We start from the raw sequence: 24,708 nt of genomic DNA, 5'->3' as shown, positions 1-24,708 counted from the left end.
TTGCAGGGCACTCCAGTTTCCTCACAGTGTTCAAATGAAACGATTATGTCATTTTTTAATTTGTTCCCGTATGTGTGTGTCCTGTGACGGACTCGTCCAGTCTATTGGCTCCTGGGTGCTGCACACCCTAACAAGAATAAGCAACTTTCTCATAGCTGAATGACGGATGGAAGTTTTAAACTGTTTCAGTGAATTCAGTCATGATCTACTGATGAAATATAACAATTTTGTCGGTAAATACTGTAAAGTCATTTGGAGAAAAGGAGTCACATTTTATATTTCCTTTCTTAAATTGGTGCAAGTAATTAGTATAAATAGTGTATAGGAAATTGGTGACATTAAAGTCTCAAAAAGAACTAACTTTGGGTGAAATCCTATGAGATGATTCAAATCCTGCTACTGTATATACCTATTTATTTAAATTATTTGGAAATAATTTACATTTGAATTACAACTACTTTAATTTTGAATAAACAATATAAAAAGCCAGTGTGAGAAGAACTGCCAATAAAGAATATATACTGTACACTGCATTCCAAAAATAAAGCTAGTTATTTCTTGTTTTGAAGTGAAAATTTGACGGGAAGCCAAAAGAATGAACTGTTTTATCCCCAGAAAATAAAACTTTAAATGAATAAGAGTTTGAATCCTTTTAATGGTGAGTAATGTCTCACATATGAAATTCCATTTAAACAATAAAATCTATTTTTATTCATATTTTTTATAGAATTGTTGAATGTTTTGCACTGAATCTCTGTAGTTTTCACTCAACATAAAAAAACAGCATTCCAATTTCCTCCCAAAAGGAAGCTATGAGCATTTATACTTTAAAGCAGAGAAAACATTTAGCACCCAAGGCCAATCTTTTACTCAGAATAAATGGATATTGTACTCTAATTCTCCAAAATTATTTTACGTTACAAATTATGATTACTGCTGAAGCAGACATTAACCATAAAGGATGCTAACCCATTTGAAGGATTAATCGTTTCAAATATTTCAATCTAAAAACAGATAAATAAGGCTAGCACGTGCCTTATATGCTTTTATTCAGATAACCGCTCACAAAATTAACTCTACATCATTTATTTGATATTATTTTATCATATACAGACAGTTGTATAAGATAAAATAAAATCAAACAGGTTATCACCAGGCAAAAATATAAGACCTGGTCCTTTTCACACCACAGTATTCACAAAGTGTCATTTACTCTACCATATTGTCTTGAACTAGACCACACCACGCAAATCATTCAGAGCCACCTGAAAAAAAAACAGTCCACAGGCAAAAGTTATCGGTGACATACAGTAACTGGAAACAAACGTCTTGATCTAACTGTTCCAACACCCGCTTTAAAACGAGAAACACCTAGTCTGTACGTACATGTGGTGGAATCTCTTCATCGCTTTCCATTGCTGTAGGGAAGTTTTCTGCCAGAAGATTATCTTGTCTGAAAGTCAGTCCTTAGCATTTGTTCCTGCAGAAAGGATTCAGCAGGATTTAAGTAAGCACGGTTACATAATAACACAGTGACCCCTCTCAATATCCTTCACTCTGTAGTTTCCATCAGTTTTTCAACATAACATTTATCATAAAGAAATATAAGAATAAAGCTGGAGAAGAAAAGAGGTGATACTAGGTAAATAAAGATATTCCAGCAGGTAATCAGTAGTCTGAACAAAAATGATCCAAAATCTTGAACAGTCACCACAGGTGAAAGCAGCAAGAACAATTTTGTGCAGTTCTGTGGATCATAAAATTAAAAGCAGAGCTTTAAAATAATCTTTTTAAATTGACGTGGCAGATAATCCATGCACCCACCTGCTTTTTACCAATAGGCTCGAAAGCAACTATTGATAGAGACGGAGTGAAAATAAATTTGTTGGTGGTTTTGTTACATTTATACATAAATACAATCAGTTTACTTGAGAGATGACATTTTGTAACAAAATCCTTTGTATGGAATATTTACTAGAAAATTATTTTCTCAAGCTATAAAGGCTTAAACTGAATATACAGTAATTGTCTTTATTTCAAATATTCTTACTCCACTTTTATTGTTAGCCTTAAACTATTACATGGATAATGAAATATGCTTGATTTTTTAAAACATAAAGTTAAAAATACTGACCCTTATCAGTGAGAAGCTAACAGGACACTGAACCAGCTAGCAATAAGGTATTCTGGATTCACTGAATTTCTTACAAATGTGAAAATTCTTTTTTTAGGATTAAAACACAAAAAACACTAAATCAAAAACATCAGACTGGACATCTTCATAAAAAATAAAGTGTATTTTGATTCTATTTGAAATATTTATAGCAATTCTTACTATAAAAAGTAATGAACTTTGAAATATTTTGGGAATAACTAGATTTCTTGAGAGTGGCATTTGGAAGCAGAAATTCACACATCGTGCAATCTGTAACTCATGATTTTTTTTATTGTTTTAAAGGTATGCTAATCAAGGCACAATTGCGTTTGTCAGCAACTCTTTGTTCACCATTGGTGAGCTGTCCCAAATCACACCACATTGACAGAGCACCCAGCTGTGGATTTAGGAAATTATAAATGAACCTTTCACAGGAGGCAGACTGGAGCCATTTAAAGATTTTCCAGTCCTTTGATCCTGGTAGCTCAAGGCACTTTGGAGGTCATAGCAGCATTTTGAATTTGAAATGAAGGTCATTAAGTCAGTTACTAGTTGAGTTATGGAGCCTTTAACGTGACAGAGGCCTGGATTAACTCCACACTGTGCCCTGTTTACCAATGCCAACAGTGCCCACCAGCAGGTACTGCATTTGGAATTGGTGGTTATATGGTATGATAAAGTTTTAATCTAGCCCGGGTGACTCTTACTATGCAAAGAACTTGTAGTTTTAACACATTTGTTTAGATTGCATCTGTTCTGCTTTATAAACTTGTTTTCTTTTTACAATTTTTTTTTTTTAAATCAAAGAATCTTCCTATTATCTCCTCTACTCCGGGCAAAAAAGTAATGGTAAATCAAGAATGTAACCTGCTATTTTTTAATGCAATGCATATCCTGTACCTCATTACACAACCACAAATTAATGCTAAAAAGATTAAAAATACAGTAATTTAAATTTATAAGCACAAGTTTATAATGTAGCATGTGTTCTACCCCAAATTTATAGCCAAGACATGCACTATACAAACAAAGAAAAGGACTAAGTTGTCCAGCAGTCTTGCCTTTGTCTCTGCCTGTAGAGACACCTAAGTATGTGTCCATGTCCACTGTCAGGGCCTGAGCAGCGGTCACCCCCGCATTAAAGTTGGATGGAGAGGGATTATTGTGAGCAACTTTTCCCCGGGCCCATCCACCTGGCAGATTGTAAAGCTGGCAAGCAGATTTAGGAGATATAATTCAATACCTTTCCATTCAGCTTTGTTAAACTTTGTTAAACGTTGTGCCAGATAAATGGTTATTTCATTTCATGTGTTGCAAGGTCCAAGTCTAACATAGATTTTAATCCAATATATTAATAGCATTTAACATAACTGTTACTCTGCAGTAAACTGTAAATTTAAAATATATAACCCCATTTTGTTTGCTCTTCCTTGTTTTCTTGTGTGCATGAGCTTCCCTTTTTGAATTGCTCTGTTGGCATTAGATGTGTAAGGTTTGCTTTAAAAATCACAGGCCAATAGAATGTAAACAGAAAATGGTTTTAATAAAACAGCATATTTTTAGCTATTTTATTAAATGCTTTTGTTCCCAAGTTTTTATTAATTTTGTAATTTGATTAGTGATAAAATATGTAAAAGATTTTTTCCTTTACAACATATTTACATTTCAGTAAAATCTTACCATACAGACTAAACTATACATATTCTTATCATACAGATTGTCTAATTTTTGAGCCAGTTCTTGTCTCATTATCCAAGGAATTACTTAGGTAGCAGAATATGTAAATTGAGTTAACAGCTATAAACCTGCAACTCTATGCAAGGCAATGTTACTGGACACAAGTACAGTATGAACCATACCCACATCTAAAATTGGAGCACTACTGTCTATGTAATTACATTACCTTATTCTTTTTCTTAATCATCTGTGTTGTGCATAATCCAAAAATAAAGCTTTAGAAGATTATTATGCCATCATCAATCTGAATATATTTTCCAACTCATTCTCACTGTGGGGTGACACACAGGGTCATTAATGCTGCCTTCTGAGAGTTCTGGAGTCCTGGGATTAAATCCAATGGGGAATCTTCTGTCGGGAGTTTGCAAGTTCTCCCTCAGTTTGCCTGGGTTTTCTACAGGCACCCCAGTTTCCTCCCATCTCCAGGGACATGCTGGCTAGATCTGGTTGGTTATTCTAAATGGTCTATTTCTCCGAGGCCCTGCATCCGACTGGCGTCCCAATGGCTGGCGAGAGTGGTCAAGAGCTCCTGTTCTCGCCTCATGCCCTGTGTTTCTGGTTTGAGCTCTGGGTTGTGGCAGCCTTTACTAGAAAACAAGACTTTCTCATAATGAAGGAGCGGACTTCCACAGGACGTTTTTTGAATTTTACAAAACATCGTTCTGCGGATTCTGGAGAATTGGAGTGTTATGCTTGTAGGTTGATTCACAAATCACAGGAAGATCCCCTTTCCTATTTCTGGGCATTATCGGCAGCATGTCTGAATCCCATTTACCAGCCCTCAGTACGGCATACTGTTTCCTAATGCGAAAACCCTCATTCGGTAGCTTTGCTGCGTGATCATTCATGAACTCCTCCGCTGTCTTTGAAAGGCTGCAGGTTTGCGGCCCTGTTGGCGAAATCTCAGGCTGCGGAGAACCATGAGGACCGTGCGAGTCCCGCCAAGCGCTACGCCTGTGTGTGGAGACCCCGAGCCACCGCCGTGATGAGGGCGGCACCCTTCCCACTCCCGTCTTCGGAGAGGACGAAGGTGACGCTGCACCGCGGCGCGAGCTCCTGCACCGTCTCCCTCAGGCTGGTGGAGAAGCTGGGGACAGAGGACAGAGGCTGCAGGAGGTGCTGTTTCTGGGGCTGTCTGAGCAGATATCACACCCACCCACACACCTGTTTCACCTTCCATGTCCAAGACAGTGATAATCTTCAGTCAAATTTCCAAAAGCTTCCTTAATGGTTGCTGCTCATTATGAAACCTGCTTCTTATAATGTTTCCCCAAGTGAATTCACACGCCACACCAGTTCCTGGCTGCCATGCACAGGTACACACATGGTACAGCTCATGTCCGACACACACGGAGGAAATTGTTATAACCAGAGCAATGACAGGTGGCCTTTCCCCAGATATGATCAGAGAAGTGTTGCTCTGGTGTTAATCTGGCTCTAACACTAGAACACACACAAGATTAGACCTCTTCCACACACGGCTCCAATCTTTCTAGCATTCAACGCACGGACAAAACCTTGCTAACGGGTACAGGCAATGACACCCTCTGTCCGATACTGACTGTGGATGCAGCTTGTAGAGAGTCCCGTCAACCCCCACGGTGATGTCCAGCTTGTCCAGCCCCCGGTTCTCACGGATCTTGTCCACGACAGCGGCCATCCCGGCCCCGCAGATCTGCGCCGCTCGGCGAGACACCGCGCCGCACACCTCCTTCACAATGATACTGTCGTCGCACGTGCTGTCCAGGCCCAGCTGCTGCAGGATGGCTCGGACCTGGAGGAGGGCCAGGCGGTCACTAGGAGACAGACAGAATCAATACTAGAGAGCTGCTCCAAACACTCGTCTCCCACTTGCCCTGACAAACATTTCCAAGCTACCAGCTTTCTCTTTGAGAAACCATCTTTAAAGGCAAAAAATCAAGTTTAATATTATATTTTTACTATACAAACACCTCACGTGATTACAAAGAAGCTCACAGGAAAAACTGCTTAGAACATGAAGAGTTTTTTTCCATTTATAGGGAAAATGTGTCTAAGTAGAACTGTATTTTTATCACTAAACTTGTAGGTCCTGTAGTCTTGGCATTCTAATTTTCAGTCTTTATCTTCAATGGATTCAATTTAACAAACAAGTCCTTATTAGTCCCGTATGACGTTTGTTAAAACATTTTCTCTAAGAAGATCAAATGTACCACATTTTACTTGGGCTTTGAGACCCTTCCTGTGTTAATGGTTCATCCCACACACCAACGTCTGGAGGGCCTACATGTAACCAGTGTAAAATTCCTGAGGGTAAAAAAGATTTTTTTTGATCATTTTGTTAAAAAAAACCTCAGAAAATACGCCCTGAAATTCATCCATCCAGCTAGATTTTAAACCAAAAACCTGTAACAGAAACAGCAAAAAACAAGCACACAGAAACAGATTGGTGAGCAGACATGGAGCGGCAGGCGTCCTACTGTACCTCTCAATCTGAGAGAGGAACTTGGTCTCAAATATCCCCCTGGTCTTGAGGCGCTCGGTGATGCGGCCTCGGAACAGCAGGCCTCGCCTCGTCAGGTCGATGAGGATCTGCCGCACGACCTCCCCCAGGTACATGCCACTGGTCATCTTCTCAAACCTGCAAGCGCACAGCACGCGTCACGCCGAGATGTCTCAGCGCCAAACACCAGCGAGCTGTTAAGAGATCGGCAGAGCTGGGGGTAGGCGGTCTCGTTTCTTTTAACAGACAGGCTTGTGGTGCTTCCTCGTAGGATGGGCTCACATGATCAGCAGAATATAGGAACCAGTGTTCAGCACACTGTGTAGGTGTATAAGAGACCTCAGATCGGTACACGTTTGGTGGTTGTTGGGATGGACAGTTTCTATAGTAAAGATGCATTCATCAGGTGCAAATACTAAATCTTTTTTTTTTAAATCTGTTCTGGTTGTCAACTTCAAAAACAGCCTCAGTTTAGAGCTGTTTTCAGAAGCTCTTCCTGAAACTATAGCGCCTTCTTGTGGCCACTGAGGGAATATGATGTATTCTGCTTTCAGCCTGGGGAGGCATCTCTCCTGAATACCATGTAGATGAATAAACTGTACCTGTTCATTAAAAAGTCTTAAACCGACAGAATTGTTACTGTTTTCTTAATGAATCAAGGCCACCCGTTGTCTTTTACAGAATGTAAAAGAATGTAATGAGCAAGTCTATATAGAAAAATATGATACTTCTGAAGTCAACACCTTCAGGCTTTGTCAAAATGCTGTCTTTTTCTATTGGCCTTGGTCTACAATTGCTTGGGTCTTTCAAAACCATCTGAAACCACTTCACAGGCAAGACCTTTCACTGCCATCACTCCGAGTAACTCTACCACAGTTGGTTCGGTTTGGGGGTTCAGAAACACGTAAGGCACTATACCGTATTATTTGTCCTTTACAAACAGTTCTAAAATAATGACTAAGAGGTTCCTTACATTTGCTTGCCTACATTCAGAGACCCTTCATCCACTTCTCTGTCAAACTTTGTTCTTATGTCTTCGATGCAGCCATTTTCTCCAAATCCGCCCCATTCAGTATTCACACACATCCGGCCCTCATCTCCGTCCACCATCTCGATGTTCTTCATTTCCTCCATGTAACACACGTTGCTCCCCGTCCCTGAAGCGGGACAGGGGCGAGTTACAACTTTCATCTTTGCGATCTTCACGATCTCAGTCTTGTTCAGAGGCTGGAATCACCATCCACAGAAAGACTGAGGCCGATATTAATTCTTCTTCGGGAATATGGTATCTCTACGGTCTTGTACAGCCAGATAGCTATCTCATCTAGTGAATTATATTGGTGACTGCTACTTTCATTACATGCCTGAATGCAAAAATGTGTCAAAATAGTAGCAGTAAATCAGCAGACTTAATTGTATGATATGTGAAACTGGTGAGAAGCACAGAGGACACTCTGACTTAAGCAGATGTTGGATAAGTGAGGTGAGAGCAGTATTGCTGCAGCAGAGAGCTGCTGAGTACACTCCAATGTAGAACAGACAGGGCAACAAATTCTGCATCGTGCCGAAACTCTAGTGACAGAGACTGGTTTTGCAGAACGCTTGGAGCAGGAAATCGGGCATTCTGAGTTGAGACATAACTGATGGATTTGGCCATGTTACGTACATACTGTACACTCACAATCCCTGGCTGGACATACTGTACACTCACAATCCCTGGCTCGGTTGAAACATCCTCACTATCTGTAACCCAAACCATATTCTGCAGCTTTAGATCCCCATACCTGCAATGAGTCCGATTTCACAATTTGGATCTTCGTAAGCACACGTCATCATCGTTCCCACAGTGTCGTTCACAACTGCGACGATGTCCAAATCGAATTCCTGGGGACAGAGAAGTTTTGGTTAGACACTGAAAAACTGCTCCTCTTGCATTCATCAGAGCCACGTTCCACTGGGAGGACTTCAAAGCGAGTTAGCATCGATAGGATGTGCCTCCAACTGACCACACTGTGGGCCCAGGACAGCACCCAGCTGGCTGAGCTCTGCTACAGCTCTGCTACAGGGCGAATGACCTGACTCGCCCCTAGGTCCGGTCAGCAGAATTCGCATTACATGGTCAACCTGTGGTCCGAGTGATCTTTTTTAATGGCCAACGTAGAGTCTGCACATTTTGTACATCCTAATTAGCTGAAAGATTAGATTACCATGTTGCTCTTGAACATTTAACATTTAAACATTTGAACAAACATTTAAATACATTGTGCATTAAGTAATACACACTGTACATAACAAACTTACATTTCTTCTTTTAACGGCTTCTCTTAACATGTCTACTACATCATTTCCTTCACAGTATGTGGCTTTGAACCCTTTAGTCCAGCTGACAAGTGTTCCCTGTGTAAAGAGGACGCATAATTCAGACTTTTTATTTGTCAAAGGAATAAAACAACACCTTCTTACACTTGACCATCTGTATAATTTTAGGTGAATGGGGTATCTGAAATATCTGAAATACACAGTAACTACATTTCAAATAGGAATAGAATTAATTGACATGTACACGGAAAAAGAAATGAATGATGAAACTATATTGTCTAATGACACATATATGTCCTTGGGTACATTTAAGTTACAGACGACCGTGCCATCCATTGATGAAACCTGTTGAAGATGTTATACCATGAGTCCTGGTGGGTGTTTCTGCTGGTTTTAGGTTTCTTTAAAGTAGCTATATGTCAAGAGCTGGAAGCTGCTGTTAAACTGGTCCAGTTAAACCAATGAACCAGCTGGTATATAGTATATAGTAAATAGTAAATAGTATATAGTATATAGTATATAGTATATAGTATATAGTATTAAGTATTAAGTATGAGTGGAATATAAACCCACAGACACACCAGCCTTCCAGGACCGGGACTGGATTCCCCTTTCCTATGCTTCTGTTTTTAAAAGGCAAACAATCTGTCCCTTTCTAGTAATTTGACAAGAATATTAAATTCAACTTTGAAACTGGATTTTCATATTATCTAAAAATAAAGGGCCGACCATCAGCAATTGAAACTCATTTCCTAACACACAACACACATTTGAAAAGCACAATGAAAGAGCATCTTATACCTTGTCAATTCCAGCCTGTCTGCAGGGAAAAGAGAAGGTAAATCCCAAAGGTAGCCGACTGTTTTTCATCCCCATGTAGTCAAGGAAATCCGAAATACATTGTACAATGTGATCAAAGAGCTGTAAGAGAGACAGGTGGCAGTTGTACAGATGTCAGAGCTGTGGAACGCAGCTCGTGGCACACAGGAGAAATGAATGTGTCTTACCTCTTCTCCAGTTCCTTGCATAATTTCCAAAGGGATGGCATAGATCTTGTTGTACATTCGGACTGATCTACGCAACCCACTGCGGATTTTGACCACAAGTACCCGGAAATTGGTCCCTCCAAGGTCCAGTGCGAGAAACTTCCCCCTTTCTGGCATCAAACATATTTAAAGATTGAGAAAAATGAGGAACAGTTCTGTAAAATGACTTGCACTAACACTGAACCATAAATAAAGACTGGGAGTGCTGCGCTTATGCGGATTTTGTAATTTGCCACCCGGAAGGCCACAGTATCCCTGACATCGTTAAAGCAAAAGGTTGACATCTTTGAAAGAGATAAAGAGAACAAAGCCAATTAATTAATGTCTTTCAATCTTTGAAAGAGAGCAAAGCCAAGGAATGTAACCTTAACTCACTGATGAATTATGATCATTAATAATTGCTTACACTATAGTGCTATAGTGCTTTCTGGACACTCCAATCAAAGTGCTTTACAGGTAATGGGGACTCCCCTACACCAATGTGCATCTCCACCTGGATGATGTGACAGCAGCCATACTGCGCCAGAACAATCACCACACACCAGCTATCAGTGGGGAGGAGAACAGTGTGATAAAGCCAATTCAAAGATGGGGATTATTAGGAGGTCATGATTGGTAAGGGTCAATGGGAATTTTAGCCAGGACACTGGGGTAACACCCCTACTCTTTTCAAAAAATGCCCTGGGATTTTGAATGACCACAGACAGTCAGGACTTCGGTTTTATGTCTCATCTGAAAGATGGTGCCTTTTACAGTATAGTGTCTCCATCACTATACTGGGCTATTAGGACCCACACAGACTGCAGGGTGAGCGCCCCCTGCTGGCCCCACTAACACCTCTTCCAGCAGCAACCTAAGTCTTCCATCCAGGTACTGACCAGGCTCACACCTGCTGAGCTTCAGTGGGCTGCCAATTGTGCGTTGCAGGGTGATATGACTGCTGGCTACACTTGAATTATGGTTACATTAATTGATGAAGGAAAACATTTTATGACGCAAATCTTCAAATCAGCGTTAAAGACAAAAATCAGACCCACTTCACAGATGAAAGTACTGTTCACTGTGGTGGGAGGAGGACTTCATACCTGTCCCATTGGGCGTCCTGTACACGTACGTGGGCAGCATCTTGACCGAGGCGGTGTGGTGCGTGTCCCTCCTCAGGCCGCGCTCCAGCTCCACCCTCATCTTGTCCCTGACGTCCCGCAGCTGCTGGCGGGACAGCCTGAGGGGGGCCAGGGTCTCCGCGATCTGCCGGTGCTGGGACACCAGTCTTTGCGCTACCGCCGTCACCATGGCGGCGCCCTTGCCGCTGCCGCACTCCGAGAGCAGGAAGCGCACGTGGCAGTCGGGCACCAGCCGGCGTGCCACCTTGTGCAGCCGCTTGGCGTATCTAAAGCACGGGCACATTGGGCTCAGTTACCGCGCGCTGGGCGCTAGGACGCTAACAGGTACAAGCAGTGAGATAAACAGCCAAGATGAAGGGCTGCTTGGACTTTCAGAAGTGAAGATTCAAAGCACTTCGAGCTTGATGGAACTCAACTGAACTGAATTTGCTATTACTTTTCCTTTTTTTTTTTACAATCTCCAGTTTTGAATTTCCAATCAACCAGACTCTCCAACCTTGCTCAGGTAGAAAATCACATAATACTTTCTTCTGAAATGTGTTTGGCTGGTGCCATCCTTCATTTTTCACCCTTTGTGTCCCACAGTGCCCACAGAACAGTTCATTTCAACCGGAGGTTCGACATAGTTAATGCCATAGCTTGTGGTCATGTGATAATCCACGGGTGGCCTAGTCAAAGAGGACTTCCTTTATCACCTTTCTATTGTACTTTAACTGTGCCCTGTTTGAAGTGCTTGAAAGAGAATCTTTGAAACGTTTCTTTGAACTTAAAACATCTATTGGCTCCCAGATAATAAAAGATGGTACTTTGCACAGACGTTCGAAAAAAGCATCGTTGACATTTGCCACCGCCCCTCCCCCCAGAGCTGCAGAATTTGCCCCATTACAGAGTCACCTACTGGGGGTGGGTCCGGTAGACGGTTCCGTCCACTCCCACGGTGGTCCTCAGGACCTTGAGCCGCTTGTTCTCCCGAATGCGCGTGAGTATGGCCGCCAGGGCCGCAGCGCAGAGGTTGGCGGACCTGAAGGAGACAATGGTGCAGACGTGCTGGACAGCGATGCAGTCTTGCTCTGAGGGATCCAGGCCCAGAGAGGTAAGGATCTCTTTTGTGTTGCTCAAACCCTCCTTGTACCTGAAACATGAAAATCACTGTTATCCACAGCCTGACTGGGCATCTCCTAGTGAAACACACAGAAAAGGAAATCACTCCAGATGTCACAAAATCTCTTAGAGCAGGCAGTGCAAAGTACAGGGCACAGTTTGATGCCATCGGAGGCCGATGGATTTCTGTGAGGTTTCACACAGCCAATCATATTGACACATTTTACACAGCTGTACAACCTCGCTGTCAGTTGTAAAACAACTTCTGTCTCTAAGACATCACTATAAATTACAGTGTAGGAAAAGCTATTTTTGAAAGGCCAGACACTATGAAATATTTTATAAGTAAAAGGGCAGAACTGCGATGTGGCAGGCAGCAGAGCGTTCTCAAAGATCATGGATCCTGGGTTCGATTCTGGACTTGAACTCCAGGTTCACATACAGTAGGTTTTCTCCAGGTGCTCTGGTTTCTCCCCACCTCCCAAAGACATGCAGGCTGGGTTAATGAGTATCTCTGTGTACTTGTGTGTCCCTGATGGATTGGTATATTGTCCATGATGTTGCCCTACCTTGCACTCTGTATTTTTCAGAAATGGACTCCTGGGGATAGTTCCAAACAGTAAGGGTTTGCTGACAATGCATGGATCAGAGGATGTGTACAATTAATAATATATATCATGCAGTGGTTCAAATAACTGCTTGCATATCAGTTATACAAATCCAGTAGTCTATATGATGTTCAATTAATATTAACTAAATTATTTCCATTTACTTGTCCATAATGTTTTCAGCACACAATTTGAAGTTGCAGGACATTCATTCACATCTTAACAGAAACGTTCATCACTATATCCATATCTTGAATGCGAACGGTTGCTGATGATACTCCTTGTCATCCTCCCACAAAACCTGATCTGATCATGAACACCCTGGAATGGTACTGCAGAGCCTCGCAACAGAAGTCTTACTTCTCAATGGCACAGACGTATTTGGTCTCGAATTTGCCTTTGGTTCGCAGAGCATCGGATGCCTGGCCGTTGAATAGCAAGCCTTTCTTAGTCATCTTCAGGAGGATGAGTCTCACCAGCTCGCCCATGTACAAGCCACTGATCATTTTCTCGAACCTTGGGACGCAGTACAAAGAGTGGGATTAGAAACAGATCAGAGATTCTGATTTGGACAGGTGTTGGCACCTTCCAAATGATCTTTTTCTTCAAGCAATGAGGCAAATCTTGTCTATTTTGCCACAATGGGATTGTGGCCCTCTTCAAATAAAACAATTTGATGCTATTGTTTTTTGGCACGTGCCTTACTCTCTTTATGCACTACAAAATCATTAAAGCTTGGACACAGTACTTGTCTTGTCCGTATAGAACATTTTGTTGTTGTTTTTTTCATTTAGGAAAACATATCAGTGTATGCATTTGCATTCTTGTATGGAAATACATTTATCTTTCAGGACGCACATTCCACTGGATGTGAACATTAATGCCTCTACAGAAACTGTTATCAGCTACTTGTATTGTGTTCAAGTGTCAGCAGACCTTGTGTCTGTGGTGTTACACAGTAGCTACTCTGACAGCATGAGCAGCGATGGGATGCTTACAGTTGCTGCCCGGGGTTGATGGACGCTGCATCAATCTCTCTGTCGAAATCCGTGATGAAGTCATCAAGTGAGCCGTCATCCCCAAAAGCTCCCCATTCCGTGTTGATGCACATCCGGCCCTCGTCCCCTTCCACCAGGTCAATGTGCCTCATCTCCTCCATGTAGCACGCATTGGTGCCAGTGCCTGCGGGCGATCAGAGCCCAGCATGGCGTAAGGCATAAGGCTGTGACGCAAGAGTCTGGCTCACACAGCTGGGCAGATACACTATCGTCTGTACTCTACTAACAACAATACATAATAATGCTTGGTTTTGATTCCATTGAAAAAATAATGAAAAGTAATTTCTGAAAAAATGGAAAGTGAATTTCAAATGTGAAACAAAGTGGGGGAAAGTCCTTTCTCTAGAGTATTCCGTGAGTAAAAAATATCTAGAGCACCAAAAAAAAAAAACAGAATAGAAAACTAAATAACAATCTCCTGGTCTTCAACTAAATGTTATCCCAGCAACTGCAATATTGGCAGGAGGGACTCGTCTCAGTTGTTGACCCAACATCACACACTAACACAATGTAACAAACACAATAAATAATACTGGAGACTACAGCTTCAGTGTAAGCTCACCCACAATGACTCCGACTTCACAGTTTTGGTCATCGTATCCACAGGTCATCATGGTTCCCACAGTGTCGTTAACTAGGGCCAAGACATCCACATCTACTCCCTGAAAAGGAGACACTTGAAAGTGCAAGAAAGGACAAAGTATTCCTGGGCACTAGAGGGCAGTGAAGTCTACCAACTCTGTCCCTTTTAAGTTACAAAGACTATACATGGACCGGTGTGCAGACAAGGGTCCCTGTGTGTTGTTTTCTTTCCTGACCCACATGAGGATTTAGGTATTTTACATCCCTGACCCACAGAAGGTGAAAAACGTGTTAATCTTATTGGCCCGTCTGATTAATAAAACTATTAAATAATGGGAAAGTGCTGCCGACAGGCAACTGCTTTGGAAAATGGAAATGGAAGGAATGTTTTCAGCCGTGTCACAAGCAAATGTCTCGGTGACAAACCAGTACTGAGCCTGACTAACAAAAACCGGTAATGCATACCACTGGTAAGGTAATATGAACTAACAGATGTCAGGTTCTCTGGAGAGCTCCAAGATTACCCCAAGTCTGTCAATCGCCTCCCGTAGTAACTCCACCACATCTGTGCCTCGAACCCCCCTGGCTTTGAAGTTCTTCGACCATGACAGCAGGACTCCCTACAAGACAGGAAGGCAGAGCAAATTCCATTCCATCTTAAGAAAAGGATTCTTCAAGGATAAATCTTGTTTATTAATGCACATAAACATTTTTGTTCATTTCTCTACAGCAGGTCAATGCATTTATCTTTTTTTTTTTTAAATATCTATATTTTCTTATGAGAGGTTCGTTGAAGGTTTTGAGAAGCCACTGAACAAAGTGACAGTGCTGTGAAATGTTATACACACCCATCGATTATTAAGCCTGTAACATGTCATTCTAAATACCTTTAAATGTCAAGAAGTCCCACTCATGTGTAAGAGGTGAAGACAGATCATGCCAATAATCTCTTGGGCCTTTGCAATACTTCTTTCCAAATTGGATGATTCTGACTTCAATACATGCAGTTTATAAGCATTATAACAAAACTACTAACTCAACCTTTGGGTACAGCAACTATCGAAAGGCAAAGAAGGTGTTTTAATTCTCAGTGATTTCTGTCAAAGTCCACTTTTACTTTCCTGGAGTTTGAAACCTCCATCTTAGACTGTATGTACTGTATTACAGTGGACAGTTAAAGAAAATTACACCCAAGGCTGTCCTGACTGCCAAAGTTACCAGTTACTAGACTGCCAAAGAGTGAAGCTAAGAAAACCAACACCAGCCAGCCACCATGTTCAGCAAGACAAATCCCAGATATGACTGCCCAGCATCTTCAAAACAGCCCCAGCGTGTTTCACCCACTCCAGTTACCTCATCCAGTTTCGACTGTCTGCAGGGGAAGGAGAATGTGATCCCCAGCGGCTGTTTCCTCTGATTGATGTGTTTCCTCTGCATGAAGTCCTTCAAGCTCTCAGCAACATGGTCAAAGAGCTGCAGAAGAGGCAGGTTACAGGTTTCGCAGTGATTCGAGGGGGTTAGTGGGACACTGGTGCCAATGTGTTGTGCTGAAGGGTTCTGCTGCTTACATCTGTGCCCTTGCCACTGCGGATCTCCTCTGGAGTGGGGTAGGTGATGCTGTCCATCTCCACAGTCCTCTTCCCGGCATCAGACACCTTCACCTGCAGCACCTTGAACTTCGAACCTCCCACGTCCAGCGCCAGGAACTCACCCTTCTCTGAAACACAATTGGACTTTGCCTGACAGGCGGCCTCAGAACACACCAACTATTCATGTATTGAAGAAGTCACCCAGAGGCAACCAGTCCTCAAGGATCCCAGGGTTTCGACACTGAAGTGGGACATGTTAATATTGCACATATCCAGCATTGCAATATTACTACTTAACCACATTGTGGAAGGTGCTGCTGGGAGCTGTTAATTTAACCTTCACCAACGGCTATGCTAAGATGCAATATACAGTAGCTGATTGGCTTTAGCAGTTCCTGCGATGACAGGACCAACAGCCATAAACATACAGTACCATAAACAGGATAAAGCAGATCAATTTCTGCTGCACATCAAAGGACAGGACTTAGAGCAGGACAAAGCAGTTCTACCTAGGCTACATTCTGTATCAAAGGACAGTACAAATATCCATAACAGACCATAAAACTGTGCAACAAAACTTCTTTCTGAGCCCATACTGTATAGAAGAGTTGGAATCCCCTTTCAGGGTCTGTTCCTCGGGGTAGACCCAGTGCGTGAGGTCAAGAAAACTGAATCTGCACGAGACTGTGTCCTGCTCCCCGATTAAGAATTTCTCACAACAATACTATCCAACGAAATGGCGCATTTTCTTAACTGTCAGAAATGAAAGTTTTTCATGATATCAGAGCTCTCTTATAGAGTGCTATAAAGTGTACAGGGGAGTCTGAGTTTTGCTGTGATAGAGTTTACACCCATAAACTGCTCATAAAAATGTACCCAAATATTATTGTCATTGCTTTGTTATAATCAAAACAAAATGACAATGTCTCTACATTAACTACATAAAAAACCACTACATTAACACTACATTGATCAAATAGTTTTTTCTTATTCATTAATGGCTTTATGATTGCATCATTTATCATCTTCTACTTGTACAGTACAGTATTTTCTTAAAAATCAACACAATGTTGGGAAGAGACCAGATACAGTAACTGCTAGTTCTTGCTAGGCTGCAGTTTATCGTTGAAGATTGTTTTCTGTGCTAATTCAATAATATTCCACTTTTCAAGCACAAAAATACTACATATATACATATATCAGAGCTGACCTTCTCATTTATGTATACAAATCAATCCCGTATTCTTCACGCCTGTGATCCTGCCGGTTGATTCGAAAAAGAGGCCAATAGTCTCAAGGGCTGTTGAGAGTTAATCAACTTGTTTCCAACACATATTTGTTCAAGAGTTATGCATGCAGTGCTAATTACCAAGAACAGCTTAATTCTCATTAACTCACATAAATTCATATGACCATTTTCTTTATACTTGAAGTCTGTTTAACTGAGAACAAGGCAAAGCACACGTTTAATTTCACATCTAAATCGCCGCATAAGTACAATGTCTGATGTTTAAGGAGAAATCAAGGGTGAAGTGGACCCTTTCAATGCCTGACACCATGCTGATCAACCATTTCATGATTCAAAATTCATCAAAAACTCCTCCACACACGTCCATACACGGCAGTTCCTAGTCCAGCAAACTGAACCGCCTGCCCTGTCCGCGATTGTTTTCTGGAGAAAGGGGTGGGCGCCCGAAAGCTCTCGCCTCTCACCTGATCCGTCAGGGGTCGAGCGGACGTGCGTGGGCAGCATCTTGACCGCCGCCGTGGCGCAGCTTTCGCTCGACAGCCCCTTCTCCATCTCCGCCCGGAAACGCGCGGCGATGTCGAGGAGCTGGTCGTCCGACAGGCGCATGGCGTACAGAAACCGGTCGACCTGCGGGGGCCGAAGCGGCAGGGCGTCAGGGTGCAACCACTGGAGCAACTGAGACTGAGCAACCGGTATCTTGACGAGCGACAGACGTGATTGACAACTTCAGCAGGAATTAATACGCAGGAAGTCAGATTCCATAACCACAATGCCACAGAAGGAGGCTATTCTACATATCTATAGCCAGCAGCTATACTGTATCACTCTGCAACTCACAACTGACAACCCACTGAAACTCAGCAGACGTGAGCCTCGACAGAACCTGTATGGGAGACCTCCTAGGAAAAACTAAGGTTGCTGCTGGAAGAGGTGTTAGTGGGGCCAGCAGGGGGCGCTCACCCTGCATTCTGTGTGGGTCCTAATGCCCCAGTATAGTGATGGGGATACTATGCTTTGAAAAAGGTGCCGTCTTTTGGATGAGATTTAAAACCGAGGTCTTGACTCTCTGTGGTCTTTAAGTCCCAGGGCATTTCTTGAAAAGTGTAGGGGTGTTACCCCGGCGTCCTTGCCAAATTTCACATTGGCCTCCTAATAATTCCCATCTATGAATTGGCTTCATCACTCTGTTCTCCTCCCCACTGATAGCTGGTGTGTGGCGAGCCCTCTGGTGCACTATAGCTGCCGTCACATCATCCAGGTGGGGCTGCACATTGGTGGTGGTGGAGGGGAGTCCCCATTACCTGTAAAGCACTGAGTGGAGTGTCCAGAGAAGCACTGTATAAGTGTAAGGAATTATTATCGTGATAGCTTTGTTGCAAGTATCTTATTCGTTTAAATGAATCATCTACCACAACAGGAGGTACAAACTCGACATAGGCAGCACTCCAGGTCTGAAATTGAACTCAGGGCCCCACTGCTGCAAGGCAGCAATGTGAACCACCACCATGATGCTCTAAAGATCCAGTTACAATGTTAGTTTGTTTCGGTACCTTGCCGAGTCTTCAAATAACTGTTAACTAGGGTGTTACTATGAAGGGTTTTGTATCAAAGAAAAAATAGGAAAATGTAGTTAATCCATTTGCTATGATTTCATGCACTAGTTCCTCACCCCAAAAGCAGCTTTACAGTCTTCCATGAGGCTTAAATTCAACTCGAAGGAGAATTACAAGACAAGAATGTGAACTATGGCTTTCTTTTGAAATTAGGCTTTAGAGGAATTAAGACTCCTTTGCTGGATTTGACCTCAAATTCCTTTTGTGCACAGCAGAATCCGATGAGCTGTTACATACTGAACTCTGCTTTCTCTAGTAGTTATCTGGGCCTGTGTGTGCACACAAAAAGCCTAAGCCATCTGATTTTAAGGTAAAATTGGATTTACATATTAGAGTGACAATTACTGTACATTCAGCAGTAACTGGCAACTTATTTCAACCTATGTAATTTCATATAAAGCCCAGCAAGCACCCACAGTACTAAAATTCACAAGTCAGGCAAAACCAACTTGAATTGGTTCATTAATTTATTTCAGTTAATTAATCTCGAATCCTAGCTAACATTCAATTGTATTACAGTGAATAGATATTGAAGCGTTCATAAAAATATACCCTAAAATTAACTTAAGGAAGTAGTTCTAGGGATCCTATTACGGATATTCAACAAAATCCATTTCTTGGAATACTACTAATCAAGTGTGCAGATGATTAGGTGAAACGTAGTCTGGTAACAATTAAGTCAATGTACATCACCAGCATAGAGATACCTGAAGAACTGAATTTGTGTGAAAATAAACTATATTCTTTTTTTTTTAAAGGAAGTGTGTCCTACTGCAGACCCAGGAGGTGACGCAGTCAAACAACAGGAGATGGAGGTGTGCTTTGAAGAGTCACGTACGTTAGACTGAGCTGTGAAGAGTGCTGGCTGTGGCAGTGCCACCAGCTTCACTGCTTCACTGCCAGCGCGTGAGCACAGAGGCCACCGAGAGCTGCTCGAGAACCTTTTTTCACAGCTAGAACAGAAAAATGTGAATTTTCACAACTGGCCTGGGAACTCAGTGGGCTGTAGTCTTATACTGGGTGGAAGTGAAATAAGTCACTGTTGTTACTTCCAAGGTGCACATTTTAAAATAATAGCAGCTTTATTCCTGCTACGGTTCTACACTTCCAGACATGCATAATTCAAAGCAGTGGAGCCCAACCCTGGTCCTTGGGAGCAACAGTATCTTCTGTGTGTTGGTGAGCCCGTGTCTTTTCCCATTCGACAGCCCTGATTTAAAGACACGAATAACATGCAATCTTATGGTGGCACAGCACTGGGCTCAGAAGTGCAAGGTGCACAGGCGACTCATTAACCACTACTTTAATAAAATTACACAGTTAATCATTCCCCACAGTTTCAAAGGAGATAATAGTAACAGCTGTGGCAGTTCAAGGTTCTGTAGCTGGGCAATGTCACTGATTCAATCTTGAAGAGAAAGAGGTGATCCTGATAACCCACAGACACACTGATACTTTGTTCCTCTGATTTTAAATGCTTTAAGGAACTGATTTCCTGTAATCCTTTATTTGAATGGTTTCAGTTGATCCTTTTTCTATTATATAACTGTACTGTATAAATACATCTTCCAATTGCCGTATTTTCCTTGTTTTTTTATGTTTATGTATAGAGTAAAGATAAAAAATTTCTAAAAATCCTAATTAATAATTTAATAGAGTAAACTTCAAAGATACTCCTTTCAGGACTTCCTGAATTTTGTTTGCAGAAGATAAAATGCCTCATATTAAGACTAAGTACAATTCCATATTAAATCTGACATTTGATGATCATGAAGCACTTTTTCTGACAGTTTTTCAAGTGGGAACTATGTTATGTTTTTTCTATTTTGTATTTAAGTTAATCTATTGCTAAATTTTCAACTCTCCACTATTTACAAATAGTAAATCGATAAAGAAAATCCTCAAATATCTGGAGATCATGCAATCATATTCTGGCTATAAGATGTTTTGTGTTTAAAATTAAAATTAGTCAGGTGTTCTTTTCTTCTATAATTTATCAGGGTAAATATTCCACGTTTTTTGATGGACGTGAAAGATTTTCTGTACATTTACACATGGCAATAAATATTTTGGGAAAACTACTTCAAAGCTAAAATTATTCATGATGAAGCACAAAAAATCCATTATGAATAGAGCAAATTACTCCATCTAAAACCATTATAAATCAGATCAAACAGCTTGGCTTCAGACAGGGTTTGGATTGTATGAGTTCATATGCCTGCAGTCCCTGTATGTTTTAGTGTTTAGTTGCTTTGGTCTCCACATCTATCATTCTGCCACCCACAGATACTTCTGGGTCCTGCTCATACATCAACAACTGTTTCCTGGGAAATTCTGCCATCCTTGGGTTTTGATAATAGTGCCATCTATTCTTCCTTAACTACAGAATATCAATTACATTAACATGCATTTAATTCTCACAAGACTCAGTAAATGAACAGTTTCTGTGTTATAAAGCTGTATAGGCTCCACCTGCACAATGATCTGAAACTGAGAGACAATCTCAATCAAACTAGCAGTGGGTCACTGAAAGCAAGCTCAGCGAGATGTCAAAGAAAATGTAAAAACTCACCTTTGCGATTTGGTCTTCCTTCAGTTTTGAAAAATAAAATGAGAGCAAATGCACAGCGAACATCTTGAGTCCTGGACAATTTCCTCAAGTACGTCTTCCCAGCAGTGCTCCTAAATTCCCGCTATTTCATGTGCTATTCCCGTGTTTACTATGGTCACCTTTGTTTTTTTTTAAATTAGGACCAATTTTCCTCTTTGGGAAGATCACTCCTCCTGTGCCCAGATGAAGTCTTCATGCCTTGAAAAATGTTTATTTCAGGGAGCCCAGTCTCCAGTCTAAGCTAGAGCCCACCCTCTGGTTCAATAATTAATAGCTCAGCCTCTCACTGACTGCTCCACTCTTGCATTTCTCCTAGCAATCCACTGGCTTCCTTCCAAGGCAAAAGGACTGCCCTTCTGGCTGTGCCTGCTTCACAAAGACCAACTCCTGCAGAGGTCCCCCTGCCTTAGGGAGGGGGTCTGAAGATAATGGTAGAAGCACACAATGCAGACATGTGGAGTCTCAGAACACAAATCCAGTCTAACCTAAACCAAAACAGCCTAAGCACTGACAATCATAAAGTTCCATGGCACCATAGTATTTTCACTTTTCTGTATTTTACCATAACCTAATTCTGCCATTCAAGGCTTTAAGATAATAAGGACAGTATTTGAAGCTGGTAGCTGAAAACATCCATACTGTATGTTAAAGACAGGAATGGACCCATGCACTCAAGCAGTATCAATATTAATGTGCAATTCCAGTACAGCTTATCCCTTCTTGATGCAGTTAGCAGAAAGACGGAACTAAGCAATTATAGCCATAACATGCCTTCGGAGTTATGCTGGCCACAATCCTTTGCAGTCTTCTTTTTAGCATCACAAAAATCTGCCTGAAATCAGAAAACCAGAGTTTCCCGCTCCTTGCATTGTAGCAATGTTTAATCAGCAGGTTCCAATCATATCAGTGGGAGTGATGCAAGAACAGCACTCTGGTCATCAGGGAGCTGGTGGGAAGAGACTGGGAGGTTTTCACTGCACCCAGAATCTCTCCATTCATTCTACAAAACATTGACAACATGTTGCATGAGCTTGGCATTGCTCTTTTAGCCCCTTAAAGAGGACATCTCCGTATATTTTAATAAATACTGGTTTTCAAGCAGGTTCCACAAATCTCTTTTCCAAAACATCATGGACATCCAAAGGTTTGGCTTGGCCCACTGTTCAATATGGCCTTGGGTTTTTTTCCGTTGAGTGAGAGGAGGTTTGTGAAGCTGTTTTTCTTCAGCAGAGTTAAACAGACGAGCCTTGGGAGCATGAGAGATACTGTTGAGAACTGTGACTTTGGAGCTAAACTGTAGCTAAGCTGAAGCTGCCTGGCAGTTACACCTTGTGTTGAAAAACCCATCCCTTTGTTCAGACTGTAGAGAACGTCACAGCCAAAATTGTAAGGCTGGCTGTAGCATATGATCTGTAAGTCACAGAAACCAGAAAAATCATTCAGTCTTTTTTGGGATTTATAATAGAATATCAGGAGAGTGAAACGCATGGAACATATGACGAAGCTTTATTTCACATTAATTTTGTTTTTACGTTGCAAGCATGAAACCTAAAAACTGTGTGATGAAAATGAAGGTCTACTCAACATGTGCACTTGCAATCAGCAATTGCATTTAGCCATCATTAGCCATCCTTTGCAGCCTACGCATGCTGATGCAGCTACCCACCTGAGCTACATTAGCCATCCTAACCCTGAAACTGCATTCCTTAGTGTTAAAGTTTAACTAGACCTGTCTTCCTGAAGCTAGGAGTCACAGACAATACAAAATCATTTAAGTCTATCTTATCTTAACAACCTATTGTTAGAGAAAACCCACCTTCACTCGGGAGCCCAGAATACAGTGATAAACCATTAGAACACAATACAGCTCCAACTAAACTCTCGGAACTGAAGTCTGCATTCTACAGAGAAACAAGATGGGTGAAGATAAAAGCAAAAGGTAAAAGATTAATAGTATCAACGACATAAAAAACTGATTATTTAAATTATCCTTGACTTTATAATAGGAGCCGCTAAATGACAATATTGTGTGGAGGATTACATGTAAAAAAGAAAACTTTTTCATAGTGGTAGTTCTACACATTACAGTTAACAAACCTTCCCGTCAGAATAAGTTTGAAGATCCCTGAACCCTCACTTCAGGAATGCACTGAACAAGTCTGAATATTTCCACTGACTGAAAAAAGGTTTCTATGCCAACGCCCAGCTAATTAAAGCTGAACTTTTCACTCTGGACTTTGTAACTGATCATGTCTTATAATACTACAACTCAGTCTAGGCCATTATCAAATGTGTTTTTCTTTTTTTATAATTAAAATCAAGTGTTCATAAAATCTGTTTTAGATTGTGTTATGATAAACATCTTAACACATCATGAATTTAGGTATTAAAAAATGGGCATGCACGTCTGTGTACCTCAGTCTTAATGCGTATGTAATAATTAGTTGGTGACTAATATGTTGATTACTTACTCTTTAGATCACTGAGTGCAATTATGTGTGTTTTTTAATTAAATGCTGCACTAAAAAAAGTGTTCAGTATACACCTCAAGACTTTTTAAAATCCCTGATGGCAGGCCAGCCTGTTGATGTAAAATAATCGTTGATCTGCTGCCAGCGGAGCACAATAAGTCAGTCTGGGTTGCCAAGATACTAACATTTTTCAGAAATAGGCTCAAGGACTTAATGAGAAAAAGAGGACCAGTCCAAACTCACTGTATACAGATTGAAGAAATCTTTGTCTACCAATGTATTCATGAATCAAGCACCAATTGTTACAAGGTTTAATTTTAAATGTGATTTGTTATTGGGGTGGGATAATAGCATGAGCCCTAATTTTACCCGCCTACCCCCACACAAAAAAGCTAGACAAAGGCAAGAGTAAAAGCATGCTGCACACCTGTTTTCAGGAACCGAAGATCTACTGAAGGAAGACTTTGCTGGACAGTCCAGAGACTTTGCGCGGTTCATGCAAATGGACGACAGTTCAATGCATCAAGTACAAACACCAACCGAACCGTGCAGCCTCTTACCAGTGATCCCATATACAACGGCGAAAGCAACAGGAAAACAGAGAAGCAGGAGCAGAGGAAGACGGAATTCACTCAGAATGTGCAGCACCTGAGCAAGAAGCTCACTTGCTACAGTCTACACTGTTAACTTTCAGTAGGCAAAATATTCCAACAGCACACCTGTTGTACCCATTCAAGGCAGAAACAAGCAAATAAACAAATAAATTTACCTTCTGCTTTTCTGCTAGTTAACTGTTAACACTGCCCCTCAGAGAGGGCCATCTCCAGCCATATCCAGCCATATCACCCTGCAACTCACAACTGGCAACCCACTGAAGCTAAGCAGGTGTGATCAGTACCTGGACGGGAGACCTACTGGGAAAAACTAAGGCTGCTGCTGGAAGAGGTGTTAGTGGGGCCAGCG

The 24,708-nt window shown here is 41.6% G+C and overlaps 2 protein-coding genes across 2 annotated transcripts in view; both read right to left on the bottom strand.

The window, feature by feature from the left end:
* The window catches only part of hk1 (hexokinase 1), a 33,750-nt gene extending 32,305 nt beyond the window's left edge, over window positions 1-1,445 (bottom strand). The window contains exon 1 of the mRNA XM_088635367.1: window positions 1,387-1,445. Coding sequence (XP_088491493.1) covers window positions 1,387-1,416 — 30 coding nt within the window. The 5' untranslated portion in view covers window positions 1,417-1,445. The remainder of the gene's footprint in view (window positions 1-1,386) is intronic.
* Window positions 1,446-2,419: 974 nt separating this feature from the next.
* Window positions 2,420-21,589, bottom strand: hkdc1 (hexokinase domain containing 1). Its single transcript, XM_088635369.1, has 18 exons — window positions 21,236-21,589; window positions 17,515-17,677; window positions 15,781-15,929; window positions 15,566-15,685; window positions 14,737-14,832; window positions 14,193-14,292; window positions 13,571-13,754; window positions 12,933-13,088; window positions 11,762-11,995; window positions 10,825-11,129; window positions 9,701-9,849; window positions 9,495-9,614; window positions 8,676-8,771; window positions 8,159-8,258; window positions 7,348-7,531; window positions 6,357-6,512; window positions 5,455-5,688; window positions 2,420-4,979 (listed from the first exon to the last, which is right to left on the bottom strand). Exons 1-18 carry the CDS (start codon window positions 21,296-21,298, stop codon window positions 4,841-4,843), a joined length of 2,748 nt encoding a protein of 915 aa, XP_088491495.1. The 5' UTR covers window positions 21,299-21,589; the 3' UTR covers window positions 2,420-4,840.
* Window positions 21,590-24,708: the final 3,119 nt, after the last annotated feature.

The sequence above is a fragment of the Lepisosteus platostomus genome, chromosome 6 (assembly GCF_059453375.1).
Source record: "Lepisosteus platostomus isolate fLepPlt1 chromosome 6, fLepPlt1.hap1, whole genome shotgun sequence".
NCBI lineage: Eukaryota > Metazoa > Chordata > Actinopteri > Semionotiformes > Lepisosteidae > Lepisosteus > Lepisosteus platostomus.
Note: the sequence above shows the minus strand (reverse complement) of the source record. Positions and strands in the feature narration are given on the sequence as shown.

What these genes read in the sequence shown, in the direction of transcription:
- hkdc1 (XM_088635369.1), bottom strand. Translation starts at nt 21,298, where the DNA reads ATGTTCGCTGTGCATTTGCTCTCATTTTATTTTTCAAAACTGAAGGAA. An exon ending in CAGGACGCCCAATGGGACAG is followed by an intron (nt 9,850 to 10,824) that starts GTATGAAGTCCT and finishes GTTTGATGCCAG; the next exon opens with AAAGGGGGAAGTTTCTCGCA. An exon ending in TGAAATCGGACTCATTGCAG is followed by an intron (nt 7,532 to 8,158) that starts GTATGGGGATCT and finishes GTCCCGCTTCAG; the next exon opens with GGACGGGGAGCAACGTGTGT.